Raw genomic sequence first — 19,843 nt, forward strand, 5'->3', positions numbered from 1 at the left:
GGAGAACAGATGAACTCATTTTGTTACATTAAAAACCGAGCTCCTCAAAGTGAAACTGAATGGAGCAGCAAGTGAATGATGGCCCCCAGGCCAAATCCAATCCAGGGCTCGCTTCTGTAAACACCGTTTTCCTGGCGCACAGCCGCGCCCGTTTGTTTCCGGGCGGTCTGCCGCTGCTTTCGGCTCCAGTGGCAGGGCTCAGCTGTTGTGCCGGAATCCGCTGACCCTGCTGTGTGGCCTGCGAGGGCTGCCACGTTCACTTCCTGGACCTTCGCGGAAAAACCTCCTGACCCTTCAAGAGAGACACCTACAACAATGTGGATCATGGTCACAATGTGCTGTAAAGGAAAGTGGTCGCCAATGGATATCTGAAGCCACAGAGCTTGCTGAATCTCACACACACACGCACACACACACACACACACCCCAGGTCATCCTGAATCTCTCTCTCTCTCACACACACATACACCCTAGATCATCCTGAATCTCAAACACACACACACACACACACACACCCCAGGTCATCCTGAATCTCCAGTTCACACACACACACACACACACACCCCAGATCATCCTGAATCTCACACACACACACACACACACAAACCCAGATCATCCTAAATCTCTCTCTCACACACACACACACACTCACCCCAGATCATCCTGAATCTCATACTCTCTCTCTCTCTCTCACACACACACACACCCACCTGTGGTAGGGCTTACGTTATAAGTTCGGCTCAGTAAGAGATTAGTAATAACTAATAAGGAAGCCTACCAGGAATACCAGGAATAACAAGATACTGTTAGCGACAGTGCTGTGAATGGCACTTCTCTCCCCAGAATATCTTAGTGCACTGTGCTCACCCTCCTTGTGGTATGAGATGATCCGGTGCCTATGTGAGGAGAGGGAGGAAGGAAGTGAAGGCTCTGTGATACAGCACAAGGCTACTCTGTGAGAGTTACCTGGATAAATCATTGCGTTACTACAATAGGCAACCTGATAGCCATGGAGTCACCCACTGCTTACGGGCTGGATCTAGGGGACAAAGGGCCAAGTCAGTCCCAGGCAGGACGGAGCAGGCTCGTGTGAAATCCCAATGCTGCTCAGACCAGTGTTCAGTCGAGAACTTACAGATTGTCTGTTTGTAGTTTTCCATTGATATTCTCAGACCATGCACCGTTGCCTACAGATCCATACAGCTGAAGTCGTGGAAAGTGAAACCGTGGATCACCGAATCTAAAATATGACACCAGACATATTAAGTTTCTAAATTTACAGGCTGTTGCTCTGCATAGAGTTGGGGCATATGTCTCTATAGTTACGGGGTTAAAGTTATCTATGGATAATAACACCAAATTCAGGGTAGTGGTTACCTGTGGAGAGGGGCGAATGGTTGGGGCAGGTTCTGTTGGGATTGTGTGACTGTGCTGCTGGGGTATTGTTGCTGATTTTTTTTTTTCTTGAGTGTAGAGTTTATGGGTAGGTGGGTGAGGGAGGGATGAGGACATGAGCCAGACACTTCCTGCCCCCAGGGAAGGCTGCTGCCAATGACAGAGGAAATCGTCAGCTCCTAAGTGGTTTTATACCCTCTATCATGGTGCATGTCAGGGAGCTCTGGGTAGACCAAGGAGGAGCTGTTGGAGGGGACTCTGCTGCAGCCCCACTTCAACTTTTCAGGATTGGAGTAAGAGATAGATGGAGATAGGACACTGCCATCTATTGGTTCACCTCCCAAATGCCTGTAACAGCCAGAAGGCTGGAACTGATAGCTAGGGATACAATCCAAGGCTCCCACATGGATGGCAGAAGCCCAGTCACTGGGAGGTCACTGCCGCCTCCCAGGGTGCACATTGGCAGGAAACTGGAGTTAGGAGCAGAGCTGAGAACTGTACCCCATAACTCTGGCATGGGACATGGGTGTCCCAACCAGCATCTAACTCCTAGGCCAAACACCCACCCCCAAACTAGAACTTTCTAGAGCCAGGAAGATCTGGTGTTGTAATTACTGATGCCATTGGTTGTTTTTGTTGATGGATGAGTTAATGATGAAACCAACAGAACTTGGCCTTCTTGTCCTGTTGGCAGTCCTGGGTGGAGCTGGCTGGCTCCTGTGGGGACGCAGAGTGAAATTTGAGAAGGGATTATCTCTTTGCCACGTGATCCCCTTGAGATTGTGGTGGTCCTCTCCAGCAAGGGTTCTCTGTCTGCTTAACCCATGTCTGCTCCTGCAGCCACATTAAGGTGTCAGCTACGGAATCGGCCCTGGAAGAGAAAGCAGGGGCTGAATGGGTACCGAAGCAACACAAGTTGGAGGATCTGGGCTGAGGCTGCAGCCCTGTTGTGGAACAGACCGTAAGGAGGAGAGGGACTGACAGTTAGCAGCCCCACGTCTAGTTCTCGTCCCCAACGCTGCCTAACCTCCCTTGATGGAAGCAGCAATGGGTAGAATAGCAGAGTGAGAACCCAGAGATGTGGGAGTTGGCTGGGACTAGCCCTGTGGAGATTTCTGCCGGCTGAGCTGTCATTTGATGCAGTCTTTCATCTTGAGCTGTGAGGTCAGACCTGGAATCTGGGAGGCACTGGCAGTGCAGGAAGATTCGCAGGCATGTGATGAACGAATGTCCTTAGTATCTGGGGCGAATGACATTAGCTCGGGGACACTTGGGGAAGGAAGGGAGGTCGCTCAGGCTTCTGAGACTTGAGCTAAGCAAGCCCATGTCAACCCCTACGGAAGACACTGCCCAGGCTCTTTGCATCTTTGTTTGTATCACACGTGGTTACAAACAGAGGTCTGGGACCCTGAAAAAACTGACTTAAAAGCAGAGAAAGAGCAAAGGGAAATAAGAGCTGAAGAATAAGAGAGAAAATGCAAATCCACCACCCGCTGCCGGCAGGCATCACTGCCTTTGCAAGTGCTGTGCCCTCTGCCTGGGACACGCCCCTCCTGTCTAGTCACCTGGTTAACATCCCTGCACCCCCTCTTTCTGCAGGAGCCCCTCTTTGATGCTACAAAGATGTGTTGGAGCCTACAGGTGTGGCCACAAGCCCTGTGCTTGCCCTCGTGGCATTGACTGATGACTTAATAATTATTTTTCAAACATTTTATTTTAGATACAGAGATGTCCCATCCACTGGCTCATTCTCCAAATGCCTGCAGTTTTGCCGATTGTACAGTAGTACCATGTTGTCCTTTTGTTCTTAGGATTTATTTGAAACATAGAGTGAAAGATACGGAGAGCTAGAGAGGTCTTCCTTCTGCTAGTTCATTCCTCAGATGATCACAAGGGCTAGGGCTGGGCCAGGCCAAAGCTAGGAGCCAGGAGCTCCATCTGAATCTCCCAGGTAGATGCAGGGACCCAAACACTTGGGGTATCTTCAGTTACTTTCCCAGGCACGTTAGCAGGGAGCAGGATCAGAAGTGGAGCAGCTAGGACTGAAACCAGTGCTAATACTGGCTCCTAACATTGTCATTTTAATATGGGCTTGTCCACTTTTTTTTTTTGCTAATTGGTTATGCTGTTTGACAAAGTAGTCTTTCAGGTCCTTTTTAAATTATTTGTTTGAGAGAGAGAGAGAGAGAGAGAGAGAGAGAGAGAGAGATCAATCGACCCCATCTGCTGGTTCACTTCCCAGATGCCCACAATGGCAGGTGCTGGACTGGGACTGAAGAACTCAACCCAGGTCTCCCATGGGGAAGGCAGGAGCTCAATGGCTCAAGCCATCATCAGTGCCTCTCAGGGTCTGCATTGGCAGGAAGCTAGAGTCAGGAGCTAGAGATGAGCATGAAACCCAGGTCCTGTGATACGGAACGAGGGCATCCTAACAGGTGTTTTGATTGCTAGGCCACTCACTCCCCCCCAACCCCCTGCTGAAGTGGAAGTGGTCCGGATGCATGGGGGTCTTGCTGCTTTGGAGCCATGCTTTCTGTGCTGGAAAGTGTCCAAATCCTTTGCAGGATTTTTTAGCAAACAGATTGCTATTCTCGGGCCTCACGTTCTGAGTCTGCAGGCTTGGGGTGCCCCGGAGGCTCTGTGTTCCTAGCAGAGTCTGGCAAAATGCTGCAGCTACTGGTCTGGAGATCACACTTTGAGTCAGGAGGTCACAGAAGGGGTAGAAGGTATCTGTTCCCTGTGGCTCTACTTTCTTAGATGGGAGGTGCTGGCAACAGTTGGGGATTGGATCCCCCTCAGGGCAATGCATCCCAAAGACACCCCTGCTCCGTTCCCTGCTCTGTTCGTGGCCTCTGCACTGCCCCCCCCCCCGCCCCCTCCCCAGTCTCAGTAGGAGGAAGTCAGTTATGGAATCCTGTTGTGTCTCGTCAAGCTCGGTGTGACTAGGCTTATTAAAAAGACAACATTATTGCAAAATGATTTAAGTGCTTCATTTGGGAAAGAGTGGTGGAGGAGATGAGGAACCTCCGGGAAGGTGACTATAAATATTCTTCAAGCGTGCAAAATCTGCCTGGGTGCAAAGTAGGATTTTTTTTTTTATTTTTACAGGAAAGCAATGCTGTAGCTGCTTGCAGGAAATACCTATAAAGCAAGAGGAGCACACGGGAGCATAGGACAGGGTGGAGGGTGGCGTGTGGCGTCTCATTCCTGCTGTGGAATGTGTTCTGGGTGCTCCCCAAGATGGCATTCATGGCCCAGGGTTGAGGTCCATGCACTCGAGATTTCTGGCTTCATTTGCCAGAGAGGTTTCTCTATTTGGTAAAGAAATTGTGTGTGTGTGTGTGTGTGTGTAGGCGGGGTGGGGATCTACCAGGATCCAGCAGGAGATTTAGGTCAGAAAGTCCACTCGCAGAGCATCAGGGGAGTTTGGTCATGAGGGGTCTGAGTGTGGTTATGGTTTATCTTTAAGGTACAAGTGGACGTGATTGGCCAGGGTCAGGTTGTCCATTGGTGAGGGAGTCCAGACCCCATCCCAGGCTTTGGGACTCCTAATCCACACTCCCCTGTGAGTCTATTTGTAATCCATTCACTTCCTATCTGGTTTAGGATACAGTGTAGCTTAGGTGTTACTTTGTAGCACCTGTCTCCTTCCAATGGACAGCTAATGCAGAGGCCCTGCGAATAGCGTAGGCATGTTCACAAACGACCCCAGTGGGGCTAGCTGGGGCCCTCAGAGAAACGTATGTCAGCAATGTTTTTTCTGTGTGCCTCGGTTTCCCCATACAAAAGCCAGAACCACAGTCTGTTCCCTCTCTACTGTGCAACACCAGTGAAGATGCTGGGAACTCTAAAAGATAAGGAAGTAGTCCAGAGACCTGACCTTGTATGAGGACATTGCAAAAAGTTCCTGGAAAGTGCTTATTATTTAAAAAAAAAAGCGTGAATTTCAAAAAAGCAATTTGTACCAAAAGAAACTTTTAATTCCATGAACTTTTTTTGAGAGGTAATGAGACAGAGGGAGAGAGACAGAAAGAGAGCTCTCATCTACTGGTTAATTCCCCAGATGCCTGCAGAGGGCCAGGCTGGGCCAAGCTAAAGCTGGGAGCTGGCAATTCAATCCAGGTCTCCTGGCAGGGATCTAACTACTTGAGCCATCACCTGTCATCTCCCAAGGTGTACATTAGAAAGCTGGAATCAGGAATGGAGCTGGGACTCAAACCCAGGCACTCTGATGCAATTTTTAAAAAAGATTTATTTATTTATTTGAAAGGCAGAGTTACAGAGAGGCAGAGAGAGAGAGAGAGAGAGAGAGAGAGAGAGAGAGAGAGAGAGAGAGAGAGGTTTTCCATCCACTGGTTCACTCCCCAGATGGCCACAACGGCTGGGGCTGTGCCAATCTGAAGCCAGGAGCCAGGAGCTTCTTCTGGGTCTCCCACATGGGTGCAGGGTCCCAAGCACTTGGGCCATCTTCCAATGCTTTCCCAGGCCGTTAGCAGAGAGCTGGATCTGAAGTGGAGCAGCTGGGATTCAAACTGGTGCCCATATGGGATGCCGGCCCTGCAGGTGGCAGCTTTACCCACTATGCCACAGTGCCGGCCCCTCTGATGCAATCTTAACTGCTGGACCTAACACCTGCTTCTCCACCAACTTCTTTGGAGTCTCCTCCTGTATCTGATGTGGAGGAAGAGAGTGGAGCTGCTCTGATTCAGACAACTGACTTTGTACCCTTTGGGCTCCAGGGTGGGTGGCAAAATTCTTCAAGGCTCTGAGCCTCTTTCTTATGTCAGCAAAATGATGATGGGAACAGTAACTTCCTCTTCAGAAGGCTGTGTGAGGATGTGCAGGTCAAATAGTTGCCTGTGCTACCACAAGCCTTGTCACCATTGTTGCACACCCACTCCCTACCTCCACCCCCACAAGCATCCTCTCCCGATGGACTGAATTCCTCAAAGACAATGCATCTTAGACCTTTCTTACCCCTCAGTGTCTAGCACAAAGTGTGCAGTGCAAATGCGATGAGCGAATGGCCTCATGCTGAATCTAATTACAAAAGCAACATTTAGTGAGAGATACTTCTGCTGCTGCTGTGATTAAGTCCTTGACCTGCATTACCTCATTCTAGCTTTAAATCCGACTGTGGAAAAGGGGCTTTTAACCCCATGCTGTAGACGAGGAAAGTGAAGCCCGAAGAGGTGCAGTGATTTATCCAATATCGTATAGCAGGTGCATGACAGGGCTGGAATCTGAACCCAGGTCTGGCTGACTCCATACAGGCTGTGATGGAAGAGGGAGCGTCCACTCAGGCTGGGAGTGGGGTCCAAGGGGGCTTCTCAGCAGAGGTGTCTTGTAAGTAGCTGGGTGACAAGGTGGGTGAGGGGCACATTCCAGGTGGAATGCACAGAAGGGGAGGGGTCTGGCCTGGCAGGTGCAGCCCTGGTTATTAGAATGGCAGGTATTAGAATGGAGAGAGTGGCCACAGCTTTGAGCCAGGCCACAGGAATACATGAGAATCCTCTCAAAGGCTTGGACTCCACTCAGAGGGAAAGGCAGGACCAAGGATGTTCAAGATGAGGCTGGTGGGGGATGGGATTGCGAGGGATGGGGTTGGAAGTGTTATTTTCTTTTGGGGGACAAAGCACTTGGTGAGTGCTAGAGGCCATTGAAGTCCCCTTCTAAGGCTCCTGCTCTCGCTGTCTGCACGCTCCCTGGAGGAGTCCCGAGGCCAGGCAGTGATGTGTGCTCCTGGGACCCTTCTCCTACCATTCTTAAGAAAATGGTCCAATTTTTATAGACGGTCAGGGGCTGTGCAGCTCACCTCACTTCATTCCTGGATCTTCTCCTGCATGTATGAGTTTGTTCTACATGTGTTCTTTGAACCTCGGGAAGTTACGGATGAGGGCCTTGTGGCAACCGACTGGCTGGGGCCCTTGGTGAATGTTTCCACCCTGAGCCACAGTCTCCTCATCTGCACCCTGGGGACCGAATCAGTGCTCACCTCCCACCGCTGCACTGAGGCTTCCGTGGGTGAACCTGTGCCTAGTGCCAGGAAATTGCTCTCCATCTGTGGTCATGGTTACTATAGTTACCATCCATCATTGTTACTTAGTAGAAGGTGGTGTGTCCAGCTCGGACTCCTTCCTGGCAGAAAAATGTACAGGGTGGTGCCTGGGCTGGTGCATCCCTGGGGCAGCTTTGAGGTCTCCCACAAAGACAGAGATTTGTCCTCATGGTCGTGGCAGCTTGGGGCAGTCTCATGAGACTAAAGCCACGGCTTAATCTCCTTGACAAACAGCTCACAGGCCAGCTGGTGCAGCAGCTGGGCCAGCCCTTCATTTACTGATCTATTTTATTTTTCTTCTCATTGCTCAGGATGATGGGGATAGGAGTAGAAGGTCCATGGGCTCCACACAGGCTCCCTTTGGCCAACAGAGTAGAGAAGTCTGGATCTTGTCTGGCCTTAGATTCGTACCCTGCTGGCTGTTGCACTTCACCTCTCTGAGGTGCTTCCTGTTCTGTTCCAAAGGGACAATGGCTCCTGCCCTGCTGACCCTCCAGAGGCCCAGGGTCGGGGGACTGAGTCAGACAGGGGACTCAGGACACAGAGTGTTTGAGAGCCACAGGCTGGAGTCAGGCCACCTGGGCTGGACCAAGTCAGCTGCTTAGTAGCTACTACCCTCAGCAAATCATGTCAGTTCTTGATGCCTCAGATACCTGCTCTGTGGAAAGGAAGAACAAAAATTCTCCTTCTCAGGAGGTATCTGACGGGCTTCAAAGACGGCGACTTTCGCAGTGTCTTGTGCATTTCTGTCCTCGGTTCGATGTGTGTGAGTTCTCCCCTGAGGGTCACAGTGAGCCGATCCTTTTGGGGTAAATTGAAGAGGACCCTAGAGGAGTGAAAGATCCCTGTTGACGGTTGTCTATGGGTAGGATGCTTTTTGGGTTTGAGAATTTTCAATTTCTTTTCTTTTTTTTTTTAAATTTCTAATTGACCCAGTAAGGTATACATACTTCCGGGGTATGGTGTGACATCTCGATCCATGTAGACAAAGGAGTGATCAGGCCAGGGTAATTGGCATATATCCCAGCTCAGATGTTTACCACTTTGTTTGGTTGGGAGCCTCTAAGCTCCCCTCTGCTAGCTGTTTCGAGATATATGATGAACTGTTGTTGATTATAGTCGTGCTACTATGCTGTGGACCATGAGGTCAGCCCTCCTACTCCAGGGCACCCCTGTACACGGTCACCATCCTCTCTCTCCATCTCCTCCTCCCCCACATTCTTCCCAGGCTCTGCTGTGGGTTTGAGATTTATTGAATATAAAACACTGAAGACGGGGTCTGGCCAAGGCATGCAGGTACCCCTGTGGTTTACTTGTTTCCCCGGTTCTTCCATGGCTCCTGATAGGCAGGAATTGGCACACAGTAGGTGCTCACATAATGCTGCTGGATCTGTGAATGATCAGCCAGAGTGACAGCCCTGGGGACTCTCTCATATAATGTTCCTTCAATCCCTGTCGTCCCCTGCTCTCCGAAGCTGCAAATGATGCCAGTGCATGGGACATATGATTCCTCTTCGACTCCAGACAGAACGTGCTGGGCACTCATTCTTCAGAGCAGGCCCTGGGAGTCATTGTCCCTAAGTAGAAAGAGCGTTTCTGCTGATGTGGCCAAGAGGTGCCACATCATGTCCAAGGAGATTTTCAGAATAATTTCTAGTTAATTGATCCTTGAGTAATCTGCGAAGACCCTTCTGGGTTTGCAAATGAATCTTTCCCCCTTGTTAAATTGGTTTTCATTTTGCATCCCCTAACAGCTCTGGGCATGGTGCCCACTCCTCACCTCCAGGAAAAAGCCTCTGGGCTCCTCAAGGTGGGGACAGGGGCAGGTCAGGGGCTACTTGTCTGTGGAAAAGCTTTCTGTCATTCTCCCAATTTGAAAAGGCAAATTGTCCTTTGGGCTCCAGACTTCGGGTTCTGTAAAACTCAAAATTAATGCATTAAATTAATTTTCTTCTCCCCTTGCTCAGGCCAATTAGCACAAATTAAATTTCAGACTAATTGGCTGAGGCAGAGGCACCACAATCCTGGGGCTTGGGATGGATGCTGATTTCAGGGTTAGGGTGCCATCAGAGACTCCCTGGAGCATGCTGTCTGTGCTGTGTGGCCCTTGTGTGGTCCAGCTCAAGTGCCTTTGTGTAAGCGACCCTTAGCCGCCCAAAGCCAAGTGGGAGGCCACAGTCAGACAGAGAGCCTGGCGATTTCTGTTGTAGTCACTCTTGAACTTCATTGTGCATGAGGTTGAAATGTGAGTTCCTGGGCTCCTCTCAGAGATCTTGATCTGGGAGAGCTTAAGGTCCAGGTATTTTCACCGCAGTAACTATCCCAGCTCACTGCGAGGCAAGAGCATCCCCAGCAGACTTTAAAGACAACAGGGTGAAGAACAGCACAAGGCGGCTGTGTCCCAGAGGGGGCCGGGAGTACTCTGGGAGCACCCGTCCTTCCTAACTGGTGGCTGTTCCATGGATCCCATGGACCTGAGTTCAGGTCTTGGTTCTACCATCTCTTGTACTGACACAGAAGAATCCCCAAAGCCAGTGGGAGGCATGGCTATAGAACCGCCAACGTCGTGTCTGCTCATCCAACGTGCAGAAAGCCAGTCACTGACGCTGGTGAAAAGAGGAAGAGTTCATTGCAAAGCAAGGCGCTGGGCAGCTGTCACTTAATTTCTGGGCTCCCCAAGGAGTTAGGGGTGAAGGTTCTCACAGCTTGAAGTTGGGGCTGAGAGATACATGATCAGCTCATGTCCAGTTCCTGGTTGGTCTGCAGTGCCCATCGCTCTCCTCCGATTGGTCAGCGATGTTGCATTCTTTAGGGAATTTGGGGGGCTTCCCCCAAGTCTCCTCTTTGCTCTGTTTCTGCTGAAACCTGCAGTTGCCACTGTGGTCACCAAGTACAAGGCAGCTGGGCTGGAGGAGGGCAAGCGACAGAGTGTGGGAGGACAGAGCCGCCCCAGGGTTTGGAGCACCACTGGTTTTTTTGACTCTTTTTGGAGAGTATGTTTTTCTGATGATGAAAATGGTTAAAAATCAATGATGCAGAAATGCATCCAAGGAAATGGGAGTCCCTGGGTGCCCACACTTCCAGGGAAGAACCAGTCCGTCTTAGCGGTTTAGGAGGGCTCTATTCTATGCCCGCACACACAACAAGGATCAGGCCCATCGCGCTGTCCTGCCACTTGGCTTTTTCCCCCTTTGGGCAATAAATCTTGGGGATTTTTTGATTTCAGAACATACAGATCTGTAGCTGCTTTGCTTAAAGTTATTTTATTTAAAAGGTAGAAACACAGACACACACTAAACACACAGACACAGACACACACACACACAAACACAATCACCCATCATTGGTTCGATTCCCAAATACCTGAAACACCCAGGGCCAGGCCAGGCACTGTCAAGGAGCCAGGACTTCCATTTGGGTCTCTTGTGTACTTGAACTATCACCTGCCGCCTCCTAGTGTGCACACTATCAGGAAATGAGAGTGTTGAGTGGAGCTGGCACTTGAACCCAGGTGACCGTTAGGGATACAGGCATCCTAAGTGGCACCTTAACCACTGCACCAAATGTCTTCCCCTCATCTCTCTTAATTCTCACTGATAATACACAACCATGTGATTTCCAATGCAGAAACCTAATCTGTCATTCCTGGTCTTTTTTTTTTTTTTTGGCTTGTTTCACCTCCACTGGTTTGACAGCACTTTAAAAAGCAACTGACTTTTATTAATTCCTTCCAAATCATTCAACCCAGTTTTCATGGAAACTCCTTGTCTAGTCATATTTTGTAGGCTTATGTAATATCTTACTGAATATACAATTACAGTAAAAATACAACTGGCAAAAATAGGTTGGGAACAAACACACACACACACACTCACAGTTGGTATTGGATGTGTGTGGCTGCCACCTGGAAGGAGCAGATGGGCCAGGTGTGGCTGAGAACAGGCAGGTGCACCGGGCATCCATCAGGGGGAGAGTGTTGCTTGGTCTAGCAAGATAGAGCACTGGAAATTGTTTAAGAAGAACTTCCACCACAGTGGCTGTTTTGTAATTGACCACTGTGGGCCGGGGGGTGTGCTCAGCCTTCTCTCTCTTTGACTCCTCAAACAGTTCTGTAAGGCATGCCTCCCCGGTTAACACTGAGAACACTGACATTCAGACAGACATCCTGCCTGGTTGAACGTCACACAGCTAGTGAGCGAGTGTCGGACCAAGAACTGCACACCAGTGGGTTGCTTTCCCTTGACAGCCAGGGAGCTCCCGTGGAGTACACAGGGGGCGAGAGGGGTTGGTGGCCTTGCGAGTGACTTTTCTTTGGTCACTCCGTTCCCCCCACCCCCAGATTGCTGACTTGACCACGGAGCTTGCTGACGAGCGCTTCAAAGGCGACGTGGCCTGCCAGGTGCTGGAGAGCGAGCGGTCAGAGCGGCTGCAGGCCTCCCGGGAGCTCCAGGAGCTCAAGGTGAGTAGGCAGGGGTGGCCGGACAGGGTGGCCGGCTGGCAGTGGTCAGTGCTGCACTGCTGTGCCCACATCCGGGGTTAGTAAGGTGCACGGGTTGACTGAGTCCCATGCACAGGAGCCTGGGGGATGGGTGGGTCTTCCAGAGGCTTGGTTTTGGCTGTGCCATGGAGGCACCGTCCTTGGCTATGAAGTCGCTATGGTCTGGGATTGTGCAGAAGGTGGATACTTCCTGGCCTGGGAGGTGTTTTTGGATCACAACCGTGCAGGGGGCAGGCAGTCCCTGGCCGTGGAGGCACCATGGGTGCACCGAGGTCAGTGGCTCCATTGGTTTGCCCTCTGGCTGGGGACCTAATGGCAGATGATATTGTGGCAGCAGCATGTACAGGGGGGAGAGAGAGAGAGAGAGCGAGCATGAGAGAGTGCCCGCTGCAGGGCAGGAAGTCAGAGCAAGGGGGAGGGCCCAGGCTTACTCCTTTGACATCAGCTTTTCCCTAGGACTAACTTGGGAATTCCAGAAAGGCTCCCTTAATTCCTTCCCAAGGCGCAGCCTCGGTGACCTAAGAGGCCCCACCTCTGAATGTCACCGGACTGAAGACCAAGCTCTTGATACGGGGGCCCTTGGGGGACAAACTCAAAGCCCATCCCAACCGTAGCAGACCCGGAGCCCTGTCTTTCAGAGCAAGTATGAGCAAGTCCAGAAGAAGCTGGGAGAAGTGGAGAAGCAGTTGGAAGAAGCCCAGCAGAAAATCCAGTTGAGCGACTTGGAAATGAATCGGCCTGGAGGAGGTGAGCTGCCTGGAACTCGGGGGTTGGGCGCTGGGGGACGAGGTTGCTGTTTTATCTCCGTCATTCATTCAGGGATACCCCCTGAGCACTTACTGTGTGCGGGGTGTTGCGTTAGGGCCTGGGACTTTGGCAGAGCAAACAGGCGCAGCCCCTGTGTTCCGGGAGCTCCCAGTCTCATGGGACAGGCTGGAATGGAACAGGTGACCCAATGAGGGCTCAAATGAGAAGTTTATCATTGTGGCCGGAGCTGATTGTAATAATACCAGGGTGAAAAAAGCACGTCTGTGGGAAGGCACCTTCATACTTACACATTTTTAAATGTGAATGTGAGTGAGTCAGCTTGGAAGTTAAAAGTGAGACCAGTGAAATCGAATTTCTGGATTTGAACCCTGATCCCACCTTCGGATGAGTGGATTTGGGCCAAGCACTTGTTGTGTCTTGGTTTCTTCATCTTTCAGACGGAGGTGATAATAGATTCATAGAAGAAGGTACAGCCCTGCGGGTGGCACAGAGCACAAAACAGATACTAGCTGCTTTATTGTTTTACTACTATTAATGGTGAAATTGCTAACGTCCTCTTAACAACCAATAGGACACAAATGACTACCTTTCCAGTTTGAGAGCTGATAAAGTTGTGTCAGGCACTCAGCAGGCATTGAGTGATGAGAAGGTGCGAGAACTCTTACTCTCCGCCCGCAATGCACAGGCTCAGAAGTGCCCTTCTCCCGCAATTGCCCGAGGACACTTCTCTTACGGTTGGCTGGCATGGTGACATGGCTGTCAGCTTGCCACTGCGCCTCTCACTCTCCCCAGCCTAACAGAGCCAGGTGGAAAGGACGCCTAGTGTGTCAGCTTCCCTGCCATCACCCCTTCGGCATCCACAGAGAATGGATGCCCTTGAAATGTCGGGGGTACACCCAGAAGAAGGCAAACCAGGAGTGTGTGTGCGTATGTGTGAGTGTGTGTGTGTGTGTGTGTGGACAGTATCATTTCCCCAGCAGAGTCTCAGCCCCAGTTTCGTCCAGCTGAGATTCATGTCAAAAATTGTGCTCCCCAGTTTGTTTTCTATGGGAAGACTGGGGAGTGGCCAAAGGAAGGAGATATGTTTGGCTCCCAGGGACATTCATCACAATGCTAAATAGGCTCTCAGCTCTGGCTGCTCATTCCAGGAAGCCAACCCACAAATATTTTGTTTTTCATTATGAAAGTAATATGTACTCATTACAGAAAAATCTCTAAAATATGGGAAAGTTGAAAGAAGCAATAAAACACTTTAATCATATCCGCCACAATGGCACCACAGCCTCCTCTATGGATCGAGCTGGGGTATAAATTATAAAAAAATGTTTTTCCTTTATGCATGGCTAAATATTTAAAGAGAATCTCGTATGATATGCACCCAGTGCGGACTTGGACTCTGTGGGGGAGTACAGGAGAATTTTACTTGGGCTGTGCGCTCCAGAAACTTGGAATGCTAGCCTAGAGATCACGTGAACCCAGGAAGGCAGTGACCGGATGTAAGGGGCTGACTGACACCTGCTGATTGAGTGCCACCAGGGGTGGGGGGGGGGGCGCTGAGGAGGGCAGGACAGTTTCCTCACCTGGCCTGCTCGCGTTGCCCACTCGTGTCACTTGCTCCACAGCCTGGCCTGATGCAGAGCTCAGAACTGCCCCCTGCTGCTCCCTCTTGCTTTGCGGGCTGTGGTGCCTGCTGCTGTGAGACACTTTCCTAAGGGGACACGGGCTTCTGCTCCCCTAGTATTGTTTATTTTGATGGCAATTTGAACAAATGTTAACTCCTCAACTATTATGTCATTCTCTTAGATTAGTGATGTGGAAATTCCTATTGGGGTCATCTCTTCCAAGACCTTAACTGTATCCTCCATCCATTCATACAACCTCCTTTCATCGATTTATCCAGCTGTCAATCCACTCATCTGTCTATCCATCAGACATCCACCCATCCACCCACCATTCCTTCTGTTCACCCAACTGTCCACCCATTAATCCTCTACCCTGCCATCTACCCAACCATACACATCCATCCATCCACCTATCCAATGGGAATAGTTGAACACTTACTATATAGTAGGCATTGGAGTGTGTTCTGAAGGAACAATGATTAATGAGATAAATTTGTTGCCTTTATGAACTTGAGTCCTCTTTTGGATTTTCTTATAAGGTCTCTGATGATACTGGGGTGCAGCTGTATTTGTATTTTTTTTTCTACCACTAGATTATCTTGGAAGTAGATGGAAAGGTTTCTTACTCATTTCATTATCCTTTGTGTGTAGTTCAAACTCACATGCGCAATCAGTACTAGGAGGAATGGACACACAGATGCATGGACGAACAAGTAGATGGTCTCTCTCTATTTTTTGTAAAGATTTGTTTATTTGGCTGGTGCCACGGCTCACTAGGCTAATCCTCTGCCTGCGTCACCAGCACCCCAGGTTCTAGTCCCGGTTGGGGCGCTAGATTCTGTCCCGGCTGCTCCTCTTCCAGTCCAGCTCTCTGCTGTGGCCCGGGAGTGCAGTGGAGGATGGCCCAGGTGCTTGGGCCCTGCACCCGCATGGGAGACCAGGAGGAAGCACCTGGCTCCTGGTTTCAGATCGGTATAGCACGCTGGCCGCGGCGGCCACTTTGGGGGTGAACCAACAGAAAAAGGAAGACCTTTCTCTCTCTCTCTCTCTCTCACTGTCTAACTTTGCCTGTCCAAAAAAAAAAAAAAGATTTGTTTATTTATTTGAAAGGCAAGAGTTAGAGAGAGGCAGAGAGAGAGAGAGAGAGAGAGAGAGAGAGAGAAGTCTTCCACCCACTGGTTCACTCCCCAATGGCCAGGGTGGACCAGTACGAAGCCAGGAGCCAGGAGCTTCCTCCAGGTCTCCCACGTGGATGCAGGGGCCCAAGGACTTGGACCATCTTCCATTGCTTTCCCAGGCCATAGGAGAGCTGGATCGGAAGTGGAGCAGCTGGGACTCGAATCAGCGCCCATATGGGATGCCAGCACTGCAGGCGGTGGCTATACCTGCTATACCACAGCACTGGCCCTGATGGTCTCTATATTAACCTATCTACTTATGCAATGTTTTCTACAACTCCATTAACTAAAGAGGCATGATTCCATTATTTGTATTGCCAAAAAATAAAACGTAAGAAGCTAAAGGAGTCCACTTTATTCCACCAGATAATTTTAATCAAGTGAGCAAATGATTTTTTAAAACAAACCAGGATTATTTTTGCATGTATTAGATCCTTAAATTATTGCTAATTCATTTATTTGCTAATTCAACCAACAGTCAATTATTGTGTGAACCTTGCCACCCAACAAGGTTGACTAGAGGGATAATTCTTTTTTCCTGATTATTTTTCTGGTTTCATTAGGCAATGGTGAGCGTATATCAACAACTACAGAGAATCTTTTATGTGTAGGGAACACTTCTGGGTGTCACTGATGATGAAAATAGTTCCTTGGCCCTTAAGGATTATTATGGAATTGCCTTGGGAAAAGAAAGGCATGAGCACCCAAAGCTTGTACAGATAAATGGTATAAGGCCACCCCGTTCTAAGCCAGTATAGACAGTTGGGAGTAATCAGGACAGGCTGCCTGGAGGAAGTATTTTTTAAAAACTTGAACTGAAAGCAGTTTCTTAGTGTGAAACCCAGGGTTGAGGGCCAGGGACTCGCTGGGTACTGAGAAGTTGCATGCGGAGAGCCTCTCTCACTCTGGCGTCACGCTCACCTGTGCTCATACCCCGGCCTCCCTGGCTCTGTTCCACAGCAGACGAGTGGCAGATGCGCTTGGACTGCGCCCAGATGGAGAACGAGTTTCTCAGGAAGCGTCTCCAGCAGTGCGAGGAGAGGCTGGACTCCGAGCTGACAGCCAGGAAGGAGCTGGAGCAGAAGGTGAGAAGAGGGTGTGCACCTTCTGGGCCACAGAGAGCCGGGCGGTGGGCGGGTTCTGTCTCACTGTGAGTGAGCAGGGAGCCGGCCAATCCTGGGGCGGGAGCAGGAAGGCACCTGTTGCATCCACTCCTGTGGTGGATTACAAATCCTGCTTCCCGTGGGAAATGGAAAACGCCTTCCCGACCTGCGGGTCTGCTACCCAAGGAAAGGCTTCTCTGAAGAGCATCAACACCAGCTCTGGGGACCTGCATCCCACTCCATTCCGCACCGCACGGGCCTTGTGGGAATCACTTTCCATTTGGGGCTGAGATCATTGTAATATGCTCCTAAAATAATCGCTCCGTAGCCACTTCTGCTGCCTCTAATCTCTCACCTCGGCCAGGACAACGGCTCCCTGCGCTTGCCTCCACCGCCAGCCACACCGCAGCCAGGAGATCTTTCCGTGACTCCTCGCACGGTTCCCGATCCATCCTGATGACGCTGATCCTCGGGCTGGATTGTTCCCCTTGTGCGCTTTATGGATTTTGATTGTGAGCTCATCTCCAGCAGGTCCCGCTACCCCAGTGGCTGCAGAATTTCTTCATTGCAGGATGTTTCTTTCTTCCCCTCTTCTCTCATGGTGGATTTTTTCCTTGGTCTGTGTATGTTTAGCTATTTTATTATTATTATTATTATTATTATTATTGTGACTGGATCTCAAGCAGGAGATTTTAGCTTTCTTTCTATTTACTGGTTTGATGAGGAGGGAGGCTTCTGATGACAGAGTTGCAGGTGCAGCCCTGTAGAAGCAGCTCGATTGCACCTTCTATGGGTTCACCCGGAGATTTCTCTGTCACAGATCTTCACAGTGTGTGGAAAGAGTCCAGTAATGTCTTCACCCATGTGAGGCATAGACCTGGAGTTGTGATTCCCTAGGGCAGTGCTTTCTCCCTAAGCTAGAGCCAGGGGACCTCAGCTTTCTTCCCTCCTTCCAGGCCAGGGGGCAGGGTGCATGTTGTTCCTTCTGACGGACGTGCAGGCTCTTTGAATGGTGTGAGGATGGGAGAGCCTTTGTCTGTCTCTGCACCTGCCATGGGCTAGGGCCTTGTCTCCAACTCTTGTGCTGACCGCCGCCAGTGTGCTTCTTGCTTTGTGTCTCAGCATTCCTTCCTTCCTTCCTTCCTTCCTTCCTTCCTTCCTTCCTTCCTTCCTTCCTTCCTTCCTTCCTTCCTTCCTTCCTTTTTTAACAGGCAGAGTTAGACAGTGAGAGAGAGACAGAGAAAGGTCTTCCATTTTCCGTTGGTTCACCCCCCAAATGGCTGCTGCAGCTGGCGTGCTACGCCGATCCAAAACCAGGAGCCAGGTGCTTCCTCCTGGTCTCCCATGCGGGTGCAGGGCCCAAGCACTTGGGCCATCCTCCACTGCACTCCCAGGCCACAGCAGAGAGCTGGACTGGAAGAGGAGCAGCCAGGACAGAATCCGGCTCCCCAACTGGGACTAGAACCTGGGGTGCTGGCGCCGCAGGCGGAGGATTAGCCTAGTGAACCGCTGCGCCGGCCTGTGTCCCAGCGTTTCTGATAGCCTGGAGCTTCCCTTTCTTTCTTGTAGCCAAAGCTGTTACCCAAGCTGCATTGCAAATACAATGTAACTATGTAAAAAAGTACATTAGGCAGCATCAAAAATATACAATGTTATATGCATTTATTATGTATGAGGGCCTTTCCAACATTTTCTGGAAGAACAGAATTAAAAGCTAAATTTCAGGACTGCACTGTGGCACAGCAGGTTAAGCTGCTGCCTGAGGCACCAGCATCCCCTATGAGCGCTGGCTCAAGTCCCAGCTGCTCCGCTGCCCATCCCACTCCCTGCGGATGCGCCTGGGAAGACAGTGCGAGACGCTCCAAGTGCTTGGGCCCCTGGCACCCATGCGCGAGACCTGGGTGGCGTTCCAGGCTCCTGGCTTCAGCCTGGGACATCCCTGGCTGTTGCAACCATTTGGGGAATGAGGCAGTAGTTAGAAGACCTCTCTCTCTCTCTCTCTCTCTCTCTCTCTCTCTCTTTCTCTCTCTCCTTCTCTCGGTGTAGCTCTGACTTTCAAATAAACATTTTAGGCAAAAGCTTAGCTTATTTTGATGCAAAAATCATCTTGGCACTAATGCAGTGTTTGTCATCATAAGCATTTCCCACGAAGGTTCTGCAGCATGTTTGTGGAAAGTTCCCGTGATGTAAGTTTTTTTAGTGTGTGTATGAGTGTGTGTGTGTGTGTGTGTGTCAGGGTCTTCTTAGCCTTTCTAGATGAATGTGCTGGTAGCTTGACTCCTTTGCCTGTCTTCCATTGTCTCCGGCTATCCTGAATCTGCGTTCTGACAAGTCTGTCTTGATAAGCCTAACCAGTGGTGTGCTAATGGCTTTCGGAGAAGAAACGAGCCCCGATTTGTAGCATTTGCCAGTGTCTGTGGTGTTAACACCGCTCTCGGCCAGTTGCCGGCTGCCACCGTGGTGCCGCTGGCCGTCAAGCTTGGAAGAGCTGTGCGTGGCTGGCTCCCGTAAGTCAGCCGGGGCCGCTCAGCCTGGGCTGCCTTCCAGCCACACCGGCTGCTTTCGCACCTCTGGGCCTTTGCGTGCACTGTTGTTGCTTTGCAGGACACCCCCTTCCTCCTGCCGAGGTAGCCCCACCTGTTTTTAAAAAAATTTCCATTGTAATACTAACGTTAAGAGAACAGATTTAACGTAGTTCATGGGTGCCGTTCTAAGAGTGTAATGATCCTTTCCTTCATCCTCTGTTCTTAGGGTATCCACCCACAGGTCACTCCTTTTTATTATTTTTTTAAAGATTGATTTTTTTTTGAAAGTCAGAGTTATGGAGAGAAAGGGAGAGAGAAAGAGAGGGGGAGAGAGAGAGAAAGTGAGAGAGAGAGAGAGAGAGAGAGAGAGAGAGGTCTTCCATCTACTGGTTCACTCCACAAGTGGCTGCAATGGCCAGGCCTGTGCCAACCCTAAAGCATGAGCCAGGAGCTTCTTATGGGTTTCCCACATGGGTGGCAGAGGCCCAAGCACTTGGGCTATGTCTGCTATCATTCCCAGGTGTGTTAGCAGGGAGCTGGATGGAGAGTGGAGCAGCCAGAACACGAACCAGCACACACACAGGACACCAGCACTGCAGGCGATGGCTTTACCCGCCACACCACAATGCTGACCCCAGGTCACTCCCCTTAGAAAGTCTTGGCAGGCCTTTGCCGCGGCTCAACAGGCTAATCCTC

The 19,843-nt window shown here is 50.4% G+C and overlaps 1 protein-coding gene across 1 annotated transcript in view; it reads left to right on the top strand.

Moving 5' to 3' along the window:
• The window catches only part of MYO18B (myosin XVIIIB), a 243,534-nt gene that overhangs the window by 98,398 nt on the left and 125,293 nt on the right, over nt 1–19,843 (top strand). The window contains exons 25-27 of the mRNA XM_062182090.1: nt 11,793–11,912; nt 12,590–12,698; nt 16,480–16,604. Of these exons, the coding sequence (XP_062038074.1) occupies nt 11,793–11,912; nt 12,590–12,698; nt 16,480–16,604 (354 nt within the window). The remainder of the gene's footprint in view (nt 1–11,792; nt 11,913–12,589; nt 12,699–16,479; nt 16,605–19,843) is intronic.

The sequence above is a fragment of the Lepus europaeus genome, chromosome 23, assembly GCF_033115175.1.
Source record: "Lepus europaeus isolate LE1 chromosome 23, mLepTim1.pri, whole genome shotgun sequence".
NCBI classification, from domain to species: Eukaryota; Metazoa; Chordata; class Mammalia; order Lagomorpha; family Leporidae; genus Lepus; species Lepus europaeus.